The sequence below is a fragment of the Magallana gigas genome, chromosome 1, assembly GCF_963853765.1.
Source record: "Magallana gigas chromosome 1, xbMagGiga1.1, whole genome shotgun sequence".
In the NCBI taxonomy this organism is placed as follows: domain Eukaryota; kingdom Metazoa; phylum Mollusca; class Bivalvia; order Ostreida; family Ostreidae; genus Magallana; species Magallana gigas.
Genome location: NC_088853.1, coordinates 16,752,846 through 16,773,953, shown reverse-complemented (window position 1 = coordinate 16,773,953; position 21,108 = coordinate 16,752,846). Strand labels below are relative to the sequence as shown.

The window sequence follows — 21,108 nt, the reverse complement described above, 5'->3', positions numbered from 1 at the left end:
CAACACCAACTAAAGTGCACGGCACTTTACAAGAAACTTACTTAAACTTACTTTAAATTGACTTCAAAGTTTATGTGATGGTGTACTAAGGTTCAAATCTGAGTTTTTTCTGTAAAAGGAAAAATTATCAAAAAGATCAGAAAACATTTGAAGAACTAAGAACAATATTTGTTTTCTTAAGAATACTTATCATAAGACTGCAGTGTTTTAAAATTGTTGTCTTTTTGTGTGATCCCCATAGTTGTATGTAAGTAACTATAAATAATAAATGAAATTAAATATTAAAATATGAAACGTGCATTAAAAAAGTTTTATCGGCAAAATATAGATAGGGAACGCTTTAATGCTTTCAAACACGTGAACAAGGAGCTATTTTGAATAACAAATAATAGTGTTGATGTTTCTCCTAATTGAGGGGGAAAATCATATTCTACTTGATGTTCTGTTAAGTGCGTTTTAAATTTGTATGTTGTATGAAACCCTTAGTCTTGCAGATCTTCACTTCCTCAACATTTTAACAGCTCAGCTATTGTGTTAATTGTTCAAAACTCTGATTTAGGTAAAATAACTCCATTAATAGAAAAGTTATCTAATTTCATCTAAACTAGATAAAAAAATCAAATACTATATACTGATACTACTATAATTGAATCATCAAGGAAAAATATAACACACTCGTTTAGTTGGAGACTTATTAATCAGTTTTACATTTAGGAAAGCAATTCACTTTATACAAACTAAAGAATAATGCACTTTAGTTCACACTGATAGTTAATTTATGTAAGCCCACAATTTAAACGTGAGATACTGCATTAATGTTGTAACTTTCAACTCTACTTGGCAATATGGGTCAATAACAAATAAATTGAAATTGTTTTATTTAAAAGAAGCAAAGCTGTATGTGTTTATTCACAATGGTTTGAAACGCTAAAAAGCAGTCGATATGGATACTGACCGTGTGTTGCGATCTCTCGGGAAATTTGGTCGTTTTCAGTTGCTCCAATATATCTACAATTTAAGTTGTTTCCCTATGATGGCATTTCCAATAGTCATATATGTATTCATTGGTAAGTCAATTTATTTATTTTTGTTCACCTATTTGAGCCTACAAAGTATGTTAAACTTCCTTTTCATCAATAAGTCCAATCCACACTTTGCTAAAGTTGTTCCCTTTGCAGGGTCAATCCAAAGGTCAAAAGTGAAAAAAAAAAAACTTTTTTCATTCTTTATGCAACCTAATACTTTGGCGTCCTGTTAAGTAATCTCTTGAAATTTAAATACGCAAATTAACAAACAATTAATTAGTGAGATATTATAATCACAGAACAAACATTCATCATTTTCTCATACACATAGTAAACTTTTTAACACCTTTCGGTTGAGTTAACATGTATATGTTAATTGTGTTAACAAAATTTTGACAGTTAATGCTTTGCAAAACAGTAAATGTTATCATTCTGATTTCATATCGTTTTTTTTCATATATATATATATATATATATATATATATATATATATATATATATATATATATATATATATATATATATATATATATATATAGCCTCTGCTACACTTTCTCTAATAGCAATTAGGTTTTCAAATTCATGGTAAAAAAACTGCTTATATTAAAAGAAAACAAAATAAGACATTAGTTTTTTTATTCTTACTAAGTAATATACTTTGAGAGCAATTAGTCCACTCTTTGAAAGTATAGTTGTCTAAAACGCAAGCTGATATTATTTCAATTGTTTATAATTTTTATCTTGTTTGAATATTGAATTACAACTTTAATTGAGAGGGAAATGTGTTTTTTATATCGAAATTTGATATATTAATACTTTGAGTGACGCATCATTGAATTTTAGAACATCCCTACATAATGATAAAATTCCATCCTAGAACTCTCTTAGATACAATTTATGAATTGCTGTAACTGTCGAGATTTCCGCGTGTTGCAATAACAAGCAAGATAGCCGTGTTTCTTAGTTACAATCAATGGATCTGTGTGTCGCAGATACCACCGATATATCCATGTGTTTCGCCCAAACAAAAACATAACACATCCATGTGTCTAGACATTTAAAATTTCAAAAGATGAAAGAGGGATTGTGTTCACTTCCGGTCGTATCTGTGATTGTCCTACAAGGCTTTCACCCGGTTTATGATTTAGGAAAATAAAAGTTAAATGAGTTTAATTACAATCGGAAAAACGTATACGAGACAAGACGCGGGTGTCCACGGATGAGATGGTATGTCTAATTATGCAATACATTTATTTATTTACCCAGGAAAAGTCAAATATCCCTCGACCAATGCCCTCGAGAAATAGGATTTTACTTTTAGAAATTTAATAAAATTTTAATTTGTTCTTCCCCATCACGCAATGAATGTATAATATTCAATCGAAATTATTTTTAGAAAGTTTAGAACGTTAAAAAAAATCTTTAACAAAAAGACAAAAGCATTTCTTCGCCTTCTTCCCCCAAAACAGTTTTCTGTTGACAGAGCTCTGGATTCATTCACAATCAATGAAAACTGTTTCAATGCCGTCACAACCTGTTAAGAACAATTTAGATGTACATTAACAGTTGAACATTTGAATGTGCATGTGAATGTCAATGAGTATGTCTAACGAGGGAAATCCCTTAATTCTGATCACAATCTACTGTGATTTCCCCCATATCTCAGCAACATTCTCAGTGACTGAAAAATTTTGATTGACATCTTTTCCTATACATTTGAGACAATTTTTTCTAGTTTCAATGAAACTATAACTGAGATTAATTACCGCCAACATATTGCAGTTATATATTTTTAGAATTTCTGGGTATGTATTTGTCTGGGTATGTATTTGTTCTCCCTTGGAAAAACAGTGATTTCTATGAATGATTCACTTCTGTGTCATCTTATAGGCGTATGCAAATTCATTTACAGAACTTCATATCATACACAAACAATGCATTTCTGCTTCGTCACTGTTTTGCCTAGTTAAACTTACACGAACTATAAGTAATTTATAGAGCCACTTAACTGATATAATTTTCAGTCCAAGGGAAAACAAATGTTATGTTCTTTTTTTATTTTTTTCAACGTATTTGAAACTTTTCAACGGCTGTTATTAGCATCTCTAAAAGCTACCGTACATATATTCTCGACTGGTTAGATTTTTGTGATAAACAAAAAAAGTGATATGTTACATGTTACATGTAGCTAGTCGACGGGTTTGACCTTTCACATATGGATGCCGTTTTTTGTACGAGCCCACTCATTATCATCAGTTGGCTGTAAATGAGTCTTAAAAACGCATCGATAAGATCAAATTCATTTTTTGTTAGGAAAGTTCAAATACTACAGCGAGTGTGAAAAGTCAGTGGGTTGGTCTAGACTTCAGAAGAATATAGATGCAGTAGTAAAAGATACTCCATGATTTTAAATTTGTAAATGTGGGTTTTTTCCGACCATTTTTTACAGGTACTTATTAAGCAAACACGTCTGTCCTTGTATTATTCTTACGTAATGTTAAGTATGCTGTACGTTTTAAACACGGAATTGAATTAATCTTGTCGGTTTTTAAGCGGGTTTTTTTTTCAGATATGAGGTTTATTATTGGGGGGTGGGAGGAATGGGTGTGTTTTATCTAAATTTTTAAATTTTTATTTTTTCGTGGTATCCTTAATGTCCATTATATCAATAAAGTATTAGATTTCAAATTTTATTTAGAAAAAACATGGAATATTTTATCAATATCATACATGGTAATTGTAAAAATGAAATAAATTGATCATACATATGTATTTTTAAGATTAAAATTAAACGGATAAACAAAAAGTATGTATATAGTATGTGTATAATTTTCGCGATGGCGTTTTGCCAAAAATAGTTGCATTGAAGTTCTGCATGTAAAACTCGAGTGTTAGATGCTTTCTGTCGTTGTCAATTGGCTAAGAGCTGGAAATAAAATGTCAATGGTGCAAAGATTAAGGATGAAAATTGCAGTAAGTAACCTTTGCTTATTATATGTCTTGATGTTAGGCAAACAAGCCCACCATCGCCCCCTAATTAGGCTTATTTTGTTATTTGAATGTATTTTATAGACAAGACGTAATTATCAGCAATTCATTTCTGTCATTACCTAATCAATCAATTAATCGATCGATCAACTTATTTTTCAACATGACCATTTATCAGTCAATAGATATTGATTAAGAATCAACCAAACAATTAATCAATCGAAATGAACTTATGACATGACAGTCCAAAGAAAAACAAATGTTATAATCCTTTGTTCATTTTTCGCTTTAACCAATTCATTTCATATTGCTATGTACACTTTCAACTTGTTAGACATTTCATAATAAACAAAAACAAATTAAAACGTTACATGTAACTATTCGTCGTCTATATAATATAATTTACAAAGTCTTAATCATAGAAATGTTATAAAAGATCATTTACGAAGTTACCACTCGAAGTGTGAAAATTAAGCGGGTTGGTCTAGACATAATATTAAGGATGCAGGTGCAGTATCAAAACATGTTTCATAATCTTAATCGATAGATGTTGAGGATTTTCGGCATTTGTTATAAAAACTAAGCAAAAAACGCCTGTACTTGTAATAATCTTTCGTAACAGCAAGTTTCTGTACGTTTAAAACACAGCATTGAATTAATATTGTCTGTTTTCCAATTATTTGATCAGAGATTGTATATTTTTAAAATTAACTCTCCCAGAAACGTGTAATAAATGAATGCAATATAGTATTTTACATATCCCTTTATTCACTCTTACTCACTTACAAACATTAAACATTAAGGAAGAGAGGCTGTACATATTGAAATGTTCTACCAGAAAGCTAAACAAAAAAACCAATACAACAGCAAACAAACCACAAACAAACTAGCACACAGAAAAATGAGGTACTGTAAGTAAAAAAATACAAAAATACGACAGATGCAAGCTCGTAGAAAAATAGATAAAATTTGTTAAATGTCATTAACACAAAGAGCTTGATTATGATTTAGTAATAGTATTCAAAATAGATAACCAGATTGTAGGTGTATTAACAATAAATGTTTCCTGAAGAGTAATTCTATACAAAAAACCATCTAAAAATACATTTCAAACATTTTACAAGCAATAAATTTATCAACTTTGTATTTTTGTTGAGTAAGTGAATTTAGAGTTAAACAATGAATAAATATTGGGATTTTTGGATTTTGTTTTTAATTTAGGCCACATTCCTGATTTCCGGTGTAGCTCTTTCGAAGACGATGCTTCGTACACGAACAGGAAACTTAACGCTTCGCATAACGTCATTTTCCAATATCATCAGTGTGACGTCACTGTTACGACAAATCTATCTGGGACAGTGGTAGAAGAAACAGTGCCATGTAGAGCGGGGTTCGAATTATCTGGGCAGCAGACGGTGGCATCTGAGGTAATGATTCACACTTTACAGCAGGCCATAAGATAATAAACTAGAAACATACTAATAGCAATTAAAAGTGGTAAATCGAAAAATTCGGGAAAAAACCCAGACTGATTCATACACATTGCTATTGTCTGTCCCAAGTTAATGCTTTCAACACTTGATGATCATTTTTTTTTTAAAAACACACGCATAACTGTGAAAAATACAATTGAAATCGATAAAAGGGAAAATATCTATGATATCCTCATTAACACAATTATTATGTATCTATCGTAAAAGTTCACAGGAACGAAAACAATTTTATTATGGAAATTTATAATGGGAAATGTTGTCATCTTTTTACCATTCGGAACTCGCTCGGAATAGCTCGCATTATTTTTCAACATTATCATCCGGGCTATTTTATGGCTGATGCAATGCAAAATCTCCATTGACTTTATACTTAATGTTGTGTATTGAAGTCTAAAGCGGTAGAGGGGGTGTTTTCAAACATAAAATCTGGAAATTTTTCATATTAAATTTTAGTGGATGAACGTAGTTTGAGCACAAATCGAAATTAAGGTACTAGTATTTATGATAAGCGAAAAGCAGGTGGAGCAAAATCTCGGAACAGAGTAGGTCTATAATGATGTTCAGCTTTACATCAATAGAAAAACTTTAAGTAATTTGGTCTTTCACAAATTCTACGACCTTTTGATTGACAAAAGGGCACATGAAAAACCTTCAATAAAAAAAAGCCATTTATAAATGGAATCTACATAAGGGTTTAAAGCAAAAGAAATCGTAACAAAGCAGGATGATTATTTTGCTGACAACCCTACTTCCTACATTTTTTTTTCGTATGCCAAATTTGGTATTCGACCCAAATTACGAATCTATAAAATGGTTGACATGAAGCAACATTGCGTTTATTGATAACAGGTGTCCTATAATGCTAACATCCGGTTAATACAAGGAAATCAAAGTCAGGCCGAATGTTTCTTATGCAACATGTAGGTCAAATAGATTTATTTTGTTTTGTATAGTGCTAAGGATTATTATGACTAAGGGGCGCAAACATTCCCTTATATAGGAACGAAAAAAACCATAACCAATTGTACATTGTAGCCCTAGTATTATATTTTCAAACTAAAAGTTTAAAACTACTACAATGCTATCTTGAATCGATATTGTGTTTTATTTATATTTCATATAACGTATGAGGTAGTGTCCGAAATTTATACACACATATTTACAAAATAATAATTCAGCAATGAAAAGAAGTTTTTTTTAAATAGTCCGAATTTCCTCTGTTTCAATTTGCATGTAAATTTCACCAATGAATTTTAAATGTAAAGTTCCTATCGCGAATTTTCCGTGAAGCTGCGATTAGCCCGGTAGCATGCCAATCGGCTTTCTACTAAAAATACTACCCAACTTTCACGAACGTATCTTCTATTTGATTTGTTGTAAATTGTAAATTGTAATATAAAAGTTCTTAAAATCCATATGGTGAATTCAGGGGAAAGCTCAATTCGTTACACTCGCTCAAGTTTACGCTGACGGGTTTCCACTACATCACCTGGACACGGAGTGGTGGTGGTCAATTCCGAATCCGCATGGGAAGCTTGCGTTGGATTTTCTTCCAAATGCGTCATTAGGATGGTAACGTTAGTAGCGGGCGGAGACACAGAGTTCGGAGATCCCTGGAATTTCTTATCCAAAAACTGCTGCATACGATTCCTGTCCCGTAATTTCTGTTTTTGGACTTCTTGTGGATGGACGGTCGCACTTGTTGGTTCATCATGACGTTAGAGTTTCAATCACTCGCTTTGTTGAGAGGACGGGGAACAATTCGATTCTCACACCAATTTTCACCAATGAATTTTAAATGTAAAGTTCCTATCGCGAATTTTCCGTGAAGCTGCGGTTAGCCCGGTAGCATGCCAATCGGCTTTCTACTAAAAATACTACCCAACTTTCACGAACGTATCTTCTATTTGATTTGTTGTAAATTGTAAATTGTAATATAAAAGTTCTTAAAATCCATATGGTGAATTCAGGGGAAAGCTCAATTCGTTACACTCGCTCAAGTTTACGCTGAATAAAAACTCCAAAACGAAACAAAAGTTCAACAAGTTGTATTTAAGTTGATGAAATAACGGTACATGGTATTCCAATGAAAACCGATTCTCGGAGTTCCGAGATAACAACTTAAGAACGTGCGGAGATTCCAGCACGGACAGTCCGATATAATTCTGTACTCAAAATCGACACTAACGTGCAGAAATCCAGCACAGATAGTCCGATATCACACACTCTATGCTAATGTGCGGGGTTCCAGCACAGTTAGCCCAACCGTTCTCTTCCAGATCTTAAACCATTCTCTGTTACAATTGTTTTTTTTTTTTGACAGGCATTGCTTTTTTATGACAAAGGGATAGTAATGGCATGCCAGAAAAGTAAACATTCACACATCTAGCTGTTACGATAATTTCACACTTCTATTGTCCAACAATTATTTAATTTGCTTGGAGATCAAGTAAAGAAGATATCAATGACTAGTGTCAAAAGGATTAACATTTTTGTCACATGAAAGCATCTCCGTTTGTTTGTTTGGTTATTTCCTTTTTTGTTAAAAACTAAATTGCGTAATTAATCAGAGAGAAAAAAAAAACCTTAAGTTTCATAGCAGCTTGTAAATTTTAAATCGATAACCTGTTACATTAAAAGTTTAAAATCGAAGATTTCTAAACTTATCTATATGGAAACCACTATCGATATTCATTTTTCAGAATAAGAACATTTTATTAAGATATAGAAAACTGGGTTTTTTTTATTTAGACATCTTTTTCAAAGGAGATCAATAAAGTCTAAAAAAAAAAAAAACAAAAAAAAACCACGAACATCAAGCCCTGTGGCAGGCTTGATGAATGATATATCAAGCCTTCGGCTATCAATAATAAGCGTTCAAACTTTAATAAAGGCTTAACTGAATTTGTTTACCACACTGCCTCCCTAACAGCACCTGTTGCAAGTTTGATAACTGAGACGCCATGCCTTCAGCTATTGTAAAATCATCATTGTTCATGGGGATCCAATGTCCATGGCTTTTGTGGATTACCCTTGCACACGAATTTACATCCCTACGAACGTGTATACAAACATTTGTTTAGAATTTATTTACAAAATAGAACTTGCTATCGACAAAGTTTATGTCTCCACGAACCAGGAAAATATTGGCTGCCCACGAACATTAACCTCCAAGAATAATAATGGTTCCACAGTATACTAGTATAACTAATAAGCGTTTACTGTCCATTTTCAGTGGGAGCTGGTCTGTGAGAACGAGGGACTAGGTGGTATGACTACCACCGTCCTAGTAATAGGGCAGATGGTGGGGGCTAGCGTTTTCCCTACCCTGGCGGACAAGCATGGCCGACTCCTGATCGCCTACACCACCCTGATGGCCGTCACTGTCTGTTTCCTGCTGACCGCCATTGTACCCTGGTTCGCGGGCTTTGTTGTGATGCGGTTCCTGATGGGCATGTTCTCTCAGGTGTGTGTTAAAAAATATGGAGACCTTGTTATTGCTATGTTTATATTTTTGACATAACACCCAGGAAGATAATTCAAATGATTATAATGACAGAAAACTGTGATTATTCTTGTGTTTTTTTTTTTGTTATTTAATGACAATTGCAATAGCACAATTGAGGGTTAAGATTATTAAATCATATATTTTGACGTAAAAGATGATGATGATGATGATGATGATGACGACGCTTTCATAATTTTTATTCTAATTTGATAATCGAAGACGTTGCCTTTTCTTTTGATAACATTACATTAAAACATAGAAACTTTATTGCCTTACGAAATGGTTCAATACAATATTGACACGTTTTTTTTTACATTTAGTATAAAGCATCGGATTACAGATATTTAGAAAATAAATCCAAAAATATTTTGAAAACCATATTTTTCTTGATACAAAATAGTATTTTATGTCCTCTCCAAATTGTACAAATAATCAAAACTCTAGAAAATAGATCAAAATAACCTAGGATTTTAGAAATTCCCTTAAAATGTTGAATCATGGGTGAAAAAAATAGGCTGGCAAAATCATGATTGGCGTTAGCAAAAATATTCAAGCAAAGTAATTCCGGGGTTTTTTATTTTCCAGGGACCCGGAATCGTATTGCCTACTTTAGGTTTGGAGCTCTTCCCCACGGAGCTAAGGGGGTTTGTCATCAGTTCCGGTACCGTGGCCTGGGCATTATCTCTCAGCATCATTCCCGTCGTGGCCTTCTTCTTGCGTCACGTGACTTGGAGGTACATGATGGGAGCCGCAGCGGTGTTCGGGATTCACAGCTTTTTTACAAAATGGTATTGTCAACAACCGATTTGTACTTTTTGAAAATAATAACCGTATGTCCTGAAAACTTAACAACTACAAGATTATTGTACAATGTTCTGAACTGTGTTTTGAACCGGTCTATACCCAATTAATGTGTTTATGGTCTATTATCAAAAATGTACTAGTATTAACAAATTCATAAACAAAGGAATTTCACAAGTTGGTGTGCCTTTTATATCAAGAAAACTGCTGCATAATGAAGCAATTACCAGTGAAATTCAATCATAAGTAATTAAAAACGGATTAAAACTAATTCAAAACGGATCAAATATCTAAATCATATTATATTAAATATTTTTCATTGTCTCTGTCTGTGACAAACTTCCGAGTCGATTTTGCAATGTATATTTAATTACATGTCATCATTGATGAAGTTTGGGTGCACGACCGGGTTTGCATAGTTATGCAAAATTAAGATAATGTTTAAATGTATTTGATTTAATAATGAGTATTTAAATTTACAACAGCTTAAAGTTATATAGATATGAGTAATAGAGAATCACTCTTTGAATATTGTGATCAAACACTGTAAGACATGGTCAATTTAAAAGCCTCGCGGGCTTAATTGGAAGTAATCACCTCGTAATACTGAAAAAAATGATTTTCATTCCTTAAATAAGATTTAGTTTATCTTATTGGTTCTGTATTCTGTTGTACGTGTAACATGAAGATTAACTAGATTATTTACATGCATTTCTATATACCGATCTGTTACATGAACACGTGTCAAGAAAAATAAACTGGTACTTGCATTTTACAAGAAAATTTTGTTAGGATAATTTTTATTCAGGTTTCTTCAAGAATCACCTAGATGGCTCCTGGCCAATAACAAGTTTGACCAGGCCAAAATGTGGATTCAAAAAGCAGCAAAGTGCAATAAAAAAGACCCGGCTTGCCTGCTTTCAGAACTAGATTCTATAAAAGGAAACGCAGAAAAGGAAAACCTTCTTGAAAAAAACCAAGACGTCATCCCAGAACAGACTCCAGAAATGGCGGGAAAATTTGAAAAAGTGATGGATTCCGAATCTACGCAGGTGTCTGTCTTAGAGATATTTAGACACAAACATCTTTTAGTGCCATCCCTTGTTGTGTGGATGCTATGGTAAGAATCAGCTTAATACTGTATACAGGGATATTTTCGCCTCGTGTTATTTTCGCCGTTCTTCACTTGCAAACAGTTTCGCCCCGTCTTGAATTCACCCAGGGAAAGTTGTGTCTAAATAAAGGTAATTTGGAATTCTTGAATTCGTCTAATCTGAAGTTTGTCCTCTTATAAAGAGGGTAGAGAGGCCAAAATAAAACGAGGCGAATGTTTCCCTGTAAACAGTGTACAATGCTGCACTCTAAGAATTCTTAAACTTAGATGCGTTTGAATAATTTGACCGTTATATAGTAGCTCTATATTGGAGAGTTAACTAGTAAATAAATATACGTATTGCTATTCTTTGTTTATCTTTCACTTTGAATTCAGCAGTAAAAACAATAGTTACCGAAACGTTCATTCGGTACCAGATCAGTCAAAGAGAAAAAGAGCACTTAAGTTAAATTTTCTTCAAAAGTATGTCCAAAGTTATTGTTTTGGTCATATTTGGACGCTTATTAGTAAAACCTCACTTCCTTGTAAGAGAAATACAATTAATTAAAATCGATGAGAGAGAAAATGTGTAAGATATCCTTCTTTGAAACATTATTATTTTTCAATCGAAAAAATTCACAAGAACGAAAACAAAGTTCTGATAAGGAGTTTTATAATTAGAAATGTCGACATCTTTTATCATAAGAAAGTCACTCGAAACACCTCGCACTATTTTTCAACGTTATCGTCCGGGTACCTATCATATTTGTTGCGTATACTTTCAACTCTTTGTTGTGCATTATAACCTGAAAGAGTAGAGTAGAGGGTGCATTTCAAAACAGATAATCTGGACTTTTTTTATATTAGTGGATGAACACAGTTTGGGCTTAAAGGTTTTTATGGCTATCTTAAGTTAAAAAATGCTACATTTTGTTCCATTTTCGCAAATTTTTTGAAACACGCGAAAAAAAATGGATATACGGTTTATAACAAAAAAGTGGTTGAATCAGAAACTTGGGATCGAGTAAAATTCATGAGTACTTGTTCATATATGTCTGCACTTATGTCTACATGATTTCGAAAAGTCTATTCAAGGCTGTTACGCAGTGTTTTAATTCTCGTCCTATGTGTAAATAGATTGGCGTACAAGAAAATGTTCTTCATGCCATAAAACAAAAACGCATGTCCTCCTTGACTATATGTTAGCGCTTGTAAAGACACTGTTTCTTACTGTTATATTAATTTTTTATTGTTTATATAAAATGAAGATAAAATATATCTAAAAGCCGATTCAAAAGTCTACTAATTTTATTGTAATTTTTGGGAGTTGTTCCTATATCAATTTACATGATTACTTATTTATTTACTTATAGTTGTATCAAAATTTATACTGCTTTCGAGAGAGTGTCCCTGAAAATAAAAACCACAGTTCTCTCCAACTTTGTGTTTGTGAAAAGTCTGCTTTTCAAAGGACTGTTCTTAGCTGTTCTAAACAGTCTGAAACCTCCCTTTTGGAGCCCCTGTCTTATTTGAAAATAGTTTGGGGTGCAGAAGACTGTTCTTCAACGTAGGTAATCATTTATATTTGAATTCGGGTTTGTAAACAGTAGGCTCGCTTTTAGAGCTCCCATTCATTTGACCATAAATGTGTATTACACCAATAAGGTGTATTAGATGGCCAAGACTTAGTGGTGTTATGGACAATGCACTTTGCCTCTCACCGCTGCGATCCGAGTTCGATCAACATGATCAGCAGTGGTTGTATATGAAAGGGTATGGTGGTCGCCCGCTTGGACAAATGGAATTCCTCTGGGCAATCCGTCTTCTTACCACATTAATAAACCACTCGTGGTAACATTCTTTTTAACGCAAAATATTGATATGCATGTTTATCTTCTGTGAATACCGACAGCAACTTTTTGCCTCTTGAAAAAGTTGCTGTCTCGGGGCAAATAAACTTGTTATCGTCCTCATAGCCTTTAAGTAGGTATCTTATATGTTGTAGAACTTGTTTATCAATCGTTGTAAAAGTACAAGTTCAATATTAGTTTTTGGTGTATAAATGTAATCCCTTTAATGTAATAACATATATTCTTTTTTGCCCTCAGGTTTGTGAACAGTCTGACTAGCTATGGACTGTTTCTCAAGACTGGGACAAATAATATTCAGCAATGGTTTTTGGTGTATAAATGAAATTCCTTTAATGTAATAACTCATTTTCTCTTAACCTGTAGGTTTGTGAGCAGTCTGACTTACTATGGACTGTTTCTCACGTCCGGGACAATGTCGGGCAACATGTACCTGAATTTCTTCCTGAACAGTGTAGTAGAAATACCCTCCGTGATTCTATATTCACTGACCATTAACAGGTATATGTATATTCTTTTGTTATTCCCAGCTAGTTTGGACTGCAAGAAAATGTTGTAAGTTCTTATGTGCAATACCTTATATTCGTGTCACAAAGTTTGAGAAAATTTGGTAAAAAGGGCGACTGTTTAATCAGAAACAGTCCTTTCTGCGATCAAAAAAGTTTCGTATAGCAAACAATACTGGGTATTGTTTCTGCGTATTGGGGTATTTTGCAATGTAAAAAGTGATCACCAAAAAAACCCCAAAAATAACACCAAACAAACAAAAAAGAAAAACAACTCGAAATATTATCGAGAGCGTATCTGGATATATGAGGTATTTGGTGTTTAAATTCGTTTAAAGAATCGTCTTTCTTTATTGTTTGTCTTATTGTATTGAAAAGCTCATGTAATGGTACAAAAGTACTGTCCTTTACAAAAATTTAGATTATTGATAATCAAAATTTGTACATGACAACTAAAGTAGTCATATTGCAGATATTATATGAAAAATAATATATATCAGAAAGGACAGTAAAACACAGTTATCATAATCAAGACTCAGTGTATGTAATATAGTAGTATTTTCATTTAAATTGTAATTTGATTGTTTGAAGTTAATTATAATAAACTCTTTTGTGCAGTTACTCTAGCAAAACGGATGTGAAAAAGTGTTTGGGCCTACATGTAAGCACAAATCACGAATGAAAAACCACCACCGCTGACTAAACTTAGTTTATTACCATTTGTTTGTCAAAAAATTGCTTGGATACAATTTTCAAGAAATATAACTGGTCATAATGCATCGAACTGTGTTATGGGCGTTAATTACATCTTTAATTTCTTGTTGGAAAGGTCGGAAATTCATCTTAGAAATAAATGTGTGTAAATTATTTAGGTAAAAAACTAAACTTGCAATGCGAAATTACATATCGTTAGTTTTTTGGATATAGAATACTGTAAATTCTTTATTAAACGCGAGGAATTGATTTCCGCGTAAAATCGCGATATGCAGCTAGTCCTTGCGGATTTTAAAATCAAATCTCGCTCTTATTTTTCAGACAGTTTTGCGCTATATGTTATCATAACAAAAAGATGGTGCTCGCGATTATATATTCTGGTGCAAATTTGATGCAAAAAGCGGAAGCGCGGAATTAAGTACTCGCGTAAAATAAGGATTTTACAGTAATCAACAAAATCAGCCCAGGCAATACTTCAGTGCTTTTATTTTATTTGGCGTCTTTTTGACAGCACTGAAAATGGTATAAACCGCTGATAAATTTCCCGTCGTCCTCTGAATGTTTTCGTCGATTACACACTTAATACTATAAAATACATTCCTATTTTACATAAGGTAATCGTACTTAATTCACCCACGTAATCAGATGGTTCTTATTATGATGTCGGGGATAGGTGAGTTGTCTGCAAGATATAGGTCTCCATTAGCACTTATTTAAAACCCTCAAATCACTGTTAAAGTCTATTGCCAATTTAGGTGATATCTTCTGTTTGTAATTCTGAAGGAGTGATAATTAAACGATTCAGGTTGTATAAAACATACGAGAAATTACTAGTAGTTTGTGATCCTTTTATAGTAAAATAAAAATATTGAAATTTGCATTTGCATGGTCATCACAAGTGTTCAGACATAATGAATGCGCACTGAATTCCAAGGTAGGTCAAAGGTCATTATGGTTACGTCATATACGATTTTTGTCATCCTTCGAGCTTTATGAGATTTGATCACGTGACCAACCCGTATTTATATCCCGATATACATCCAAAAATGATACCTTATTTCTTAAGGGTGTTGTTTACTCAGGGTTTGAGTTCTCAAATTCGGATAGTTATAAAGTTCAATGTAATGAGTAAAATTTATTCAAAACAAAAAAAGTATTAATAAAATGAATTATTACTGTCAAAACATTTGATATTTTTAATTCATTACGGAATTAGGCTCCAACAAAAATAGACTTTTAGCCAAACAGAGGAAATTCGGACTAAATTTTGCAGATTTTGTTTTCCGCTAAAATTTTGTTGGCACTACTCTAATATTGAAAGTTAAGATTTTATATTTTAGTCTATATAATTTTTTATATTAATTCTGCTGGTTTTACATTACTTATTCATTAAAATAATTGTATGGCACGAATTGCGAAAATATTTAAAAAATGCTTAAAAATGATAAAAGACATCATATCTCAAAATTTTGATCTTTGACCTCATATAAATTTTATGCCAACAGAATAAGGTCAATATAAGTAGTTCAATGCTATAAACGTTTTTGTATTATCATCATTCAATTTTTTGTAAACTTAGATCAAAAATGGGTAGGAATTTGAAAACTGATAGAGGAAATTCGGACTGGAATATTTTTTCGAATTGTCGCTGAAATCTTAATGTTTTGTACCTATTTAGAGCCACTGCCATTCATAAAATGTATTACATTTTTAAAAGTGTTTTATTATTTGAAATATATTTACAATTAAGAAAATTTCAATTGTAGTGTAAAATTTTATGGGATTTTTCTTGATTTTTCAAAAAATATTCAATGGCCATTTACGTAAAAAGTAGGTCATTGACCTACTTTTTTGAAATTGAAAAATAACACTACAATCAAAAGTCTATAACATACAATAGATGGGGTTTCATTATCATCAGTGGAATTTTTTTTCATTCTGAGTAAATGTCATCCTTAAATTCTGGTTTAACAGAAGCAGTTTATTGATTATTACATAATCAATTGGCAACTTTATTCAATATTATACTTATGCTTATAATTAAGTAAAAGACAAAAATTAAGAAATTAGTTTTAATCAATTTTCCTTGTGTCAATTGTTTTGCGTAATGAGTTACTTCATTGGTTTTAATTGATTATTAGAACACCTATCATATAAAAAACAACATCATTGTATTAGACAATCTTTCATGTTGCATATTCTTACCTAACTGTGTGTTCTTTTGTCACACTGCATTGTCTACACACTGTGTGTTCTATTGTTACACTGCATTGTCTACATAGTGTGTGTTCTATTGTTACAATGCAATGTCTACGCAGTGTGTGTTCTATTGTTACACTGCATTGTCTACACAGTGTGTGTTCTATTGTTACAGCGCATTGTCTACACAGTGTGTGTTCTATTGTTACAGCGCATTGTCTACACAGTGTGTGTTCTATTGTTACAGCGCATTGTCTACACAGTGTGTTTTATTAATACATTGCATTGTCTGCACAGTGCATGTTCTATTGTTACACTGCATTGTCTTCACAGTGTGTGTTTTATTGTTACAATGCAATGTCTACACAGTGTTTGTTCTATTGTTACACTGCATTGTCTACAGTGTGTGTTCTATTGTTACAGCGCATTGTCTACAGCGTGTGTATGTTTTATTTTTACACTGCATTGTCTACACAGTGTATGTTCTATTGTTACACTACATTGTCTACACTTTATGTTCTATTGTTACACTGCATTGTCTACACAGTGTATGTTCTATTGTTACACTGCATTGTCTACACTTTATGTTCTATTGTTACACTGCATTGTCTACACAGTGTGTGTTCTATTCTTACATTGCATTGTCTACACAGTGTGTGTTCTATTCTTACACTGCATTGTCTACACAGTATGTGTTCTATTGTTACACTGCATTATCTACACAGTGTCTGTTCTATTGTTACACTGCATTGTCTACACAGTGTGTGTTTTATTGTTACATTGCATTGTCTACACAGTGTGTGTTCTATTGTTACACTGCATTGTCTACACTTTATGTTCTATTGTTACACTGCATTGTCTACACTTTATGTCCTATTGTTACACTGCATTGTCTACACTTTATGTTCTATTGTTACACTGCATTGTCTACACTTTGTGTTCTATTGTTACACTGCATTGTCCACACAGTGTGTGTTCTACTGGTAAATTGCATTGTCTACACAGTGTTTATTTTATTGTTACACTGCATTGTCTCTACAGTGTGTGTTCTATTGTTACAATGCAATGTCTACACAGTTTATGTTCTATTGTTACATTGCATTGTCTACACAGTGAATGTTCTATTGTTACAGTGCATTGTCTTCACAGTGTGTGTTTTATTGTTACACTGCATTGTTTACACAGTGTGTGTTCTATTGTTACAATGCAATGTCTACACAGTGTTTGTTCTATTGTTACACTGCATTGTCTATACAGTGTGTGTTTTATTGTTACACTGCATTGTCTACACAGTGTTTGTTTAATTGTTACACTGCATTGTCTCTACAGTGTGTGTTCAATTGTTACACTGCATTGTCTACATAGTGTGTGTTCTTTTGTCACACTGCATTGTCTATGCAGTGTGTTTTCTATTGTTAGACTGCACTGTCTACACAGTGTGTGTTCTATTGTTACACGGCATTGTCTATACAGTGTATATTCTATTGTTACACTGCATTGTCTACACTGTGTGTGTTTTATTGTTACACTTCATTGTCTACACAGTTTGTGTTTTATTGTTACACTGCATTGTCTACACAGTGTATGTTCTATTGTTACACTGCATTGTCTACACAGTGTGTGTTCTATTGTAACACTGCATTGTCTACACAGTGTGTGTTCTATTGTTACACTGCATTGTCTACACAGTGTGTGTTCTATTGTTACACTGCATTGTCTTCACAGTTTGTGTTTTATCGTTACAGATGGGGAAGAAGAAAAACATGTGCAATGTTTTTGTCTACGGCGGGGGTATCTCTTCTTCTGTCTGGTGTCCTCACCTTTGTAGGGGGTGTGTATTAATCTATCTTTCTCTTTCTCTTTTCTTTCTCTCTCTCTTTTCTCTCCCTCTCTCTCTCTTTCTCTCTCTATCTCTCTCTGAAAATTTAACATTTTGTTTACGACAGAATACCTCTCGTGAATGCAAATTTGAAATGGTTTTAGATCTAGTTGAAAAATGTTAATATGACGTTGAAATTAAGTTTAAGTCAAAGTCATTTGTCATTTACTACATATAAATTTGTGCTAGTTTATGTATGTTGGCCTTTTTAGAAACAGAAGTCGATCCAAAATTTGTTAGAAATAACTTGTGTCTTCAACGTGGAATAAACTTTGAGATTTGCTTTTGGTTTCAACGTCGAAACCTAACGTTAATTAAACGTTGAATAATGGCTGATCAGCGTCTCAAATTGAGTTCAACTTTCAATGTGTGTCTTATAGTATAAAGGGTAGCTGCAGGTCTGTTGCTTCCTTTTTAAAAAAAATCTTTTTACAAAAAATAGCCTTGATTTAAGTTTTCAGCCATTTTACTGTGAAATATTCGAGATGCATCCAAATTTGTTCAAACCAAACGCTATACAAACCTGCAGCTATATAAAGAGTTTAACATAATACAGATTAAGACGGGTCCCTGTAATTTGAATGTACTCTTGCTAACAATTTGTTTTGCATATATTTTTTTCAGAATCTGGTATGATTAGAGGTTTCGCAATTACTCTAAGCTTTACGGGAAAGTTTGGTATATCCGGTGCTTGGATGGCCGCGTGCTTATTTACGCCGGAAATCTATCCCACCAATATCAGGTTCAAGCCAAAATTCATAACGAGGCTGGATATGATATTAGCCATTATAACATGTATTTTTATAAAGCATAAGCAACCAACTACCCCAGATAATTGAGGTTAAGATATTTTTTTTAAAATTACCGGGGGGGGGGGGGTTGTAGAGAGTTTTTTTTTGTTTTAATGAGATTAATATAAAGGAAGTCCTTAATTCAGTCCATTTAGCCTTCTTTAAAACAAAATACACTTATGTCATATACATATGACGATGTTGGTTAATGTTAGATTTATACATTTCGAATATAAAAAAAGAGAAGAAATGCATATTTTTATGACATTGCATATGTAGACAACGTGCAATACTTGACCAACCTAAAAAGTTTCATATTGGTCATAGACTGATAAAGTTTTAACGATGCACACATATTTTTATACTCTTTATTGATTGCAGGGCGCGAGGCCTAGGGTTGGCGTCTCTAGCAGCGAGAGTTGGGGGGATGATCTCACCCTACGCAACCATGTTCGTAAGTTTTCAATATATCTGAATTTTCTCTCTGTTCTTGGGTTTTTTTTTATTTTTTAAATATTTTTTAAGGGGAGGGGTGCTTTTTTTTATTTCTTTTTGTTTTTGTTCTTGTGGGTGGGGGTGCTTTTGTTTCCTTTATTTCTTTTTCTTTGGGGGTCTTTTTTTAATGAATCACATAACAGAAAAATAACATGGAATTGCAAAAAAAATCATCCTTATTTAGAAAGTTATTTTGGATTTCGATTTCGTTGAATTGTTCTTAATCAGTCTGCATTTCCTCTATCCAGTTTGTATACACATGTAGGTGAGTGATCATAACACACACCATAGATGTACTTATGACGTCAAAACTGATATTTAAATGCAAGAGTGTATCCTTGTTTTTTGTGTAGGAAAATGTCAAAGAATGTTATTAATCAAGACATTTTCAACAGTGATGCTATTGGCATTTGTTTAAAAGCCCGTTAGGGTTAAATAATTCATTGATTATACATGTAAGGGTTATTTGTCTTAGCTGGTAACTATATCTTAGGCTGTCTAAATTTGATTAATTTTTCGTCGTCCGCGCGTAGTTTTAAAAGACTTTCTCATTTAAAAAGAAACAAATAAAAATTAAAAAAAAAACAAAAAAAAAAACAAACAAACACCCCCTTTGTTTTTATTTTATTTTTCCTGTTTAATTTTTCTTTTTTGATAAATAAATACTGCATCAATTGGTTGGTGCACATGGATAACTTATTTAATTAAAAAACTCAATAGAATTGTTTGAATTACTGACGGGAAAGGATATTCAACAGTTAGTCTACATGAAGCTTGCATACTCAATGCATTTGTGTTAGAGCTCTTGTTTATAATCCTTCCTCGTAGTTTTGGTATTTTGAAAGTGACAGGAAACGTAAAATTAACTTTGTTCATGCATCCTTTATGTTTTATTTATTTTTTCACAGGGATCGCGTTTCCCTTGGGGGCCCCCTGTCGTGTTTGGGTCGTGTGCTGTTTTGGTGACAATTCTGTTGATTTGGATACCCGAAACAACCGGGAAAGAATTACCTAACACGGTGGAAGATGTCAAGAGGCTTTACACAGTTAAACAAATTCGATCTAATTAAGACAAATAAAATCTTAATCTAATAAACATAATAAAAATCTTAACAGTAGTGTCTTCTTGTTTGATTGATATGAATACAAAAAAGAAAGAAAAGAGAGGCATGCGCACACTCGGAAAAGATGGACTGGAAATCTTAGACAAAGACTCTAGATCTAGGCATTTGATTTTACTTTATCTTTAATTTAAAAAGCAAGTAAATAATGTGTATATAGTACTTAGCATTTTTCATTGTTGTCTTTTTAATACTACTGATGTTACCTTTGCAACGTAGGCCGATTTCCGGTACTTTTTCTATGTAAAATTTGAATTTCTATGAAAGGGGGTTCTGAAACAACACCTCCTCCCCATGAATATCCTTGTGTGTATATGGTATTCCTGTGGATTGCAATTAATACAACTTCTATGCAGTATATTTTATGAAAATAGCCTGTTTGGGAGGGTAACAGCTGATACTGACATCCCGAGAAAACCTTTGTCAACCGACGCGAAGCGGAGGTTGACAATGGTTTTCGAGGGGTGTCAATTTCAACTGTTATACTCCCAAACAGGTACTATTTATTTTGTTATACTGAATGTCTTAATTTTAAAGAAAACATCACTGCTTTTAGATAGGAATAACGTGAATTCTAAGGCGAACCGTACGCGCATGATTTTCGCGCATGTAACAATTACCCGTTCC

General features: G+C 32.8%; 1 protein-coding gene across 2 annotated transcripts; it reads left to right on the top strand.

Moving 5' to 3' along the window:
• The first annotated feature begins 875 nt into the window (after window positions 1–875).
• Window positions 876–20,478, top strand: LOC105335013 (solute carrier family 22 member 7). 2 transcript variants are annotated; one of them, XM_066084373.1, is made up of 10 exons: window positions 876–1,067; window positions 5,235–5,440; window positions 8,742–8,972; window positions 9,600–9,802; window positions 10,624–10,935; window positions 13,143–13,277; window positions 17,941–18,026; window positions 18,699–18,816; window positions 19,247–19,315; window positions 20,269–20,478. In XM_066084373.1, exons 1-10 carry the CDS (start codon window positions 944–946, stop codon window positions 20,324–20,326), a joined length of 1,542 nt encoding a protein of 513 aa, XP_065940445.1. In that variant the 5' UTR covers window positions 876–943; the 3' UTR covers window positions 20,327–20,478. The 2 variants fall into 2 exon arrangements, with proteins under 2 accessions (XP_065940445.1, XP_034322065.2); XM_034466174.2 differs by having other exon boundaries at window positions 880–1,067; window positions 19,247–19,319.
• The last annotated feature ends 630 nt before the right edge of the window (window positions 20,479–21,108 follow it).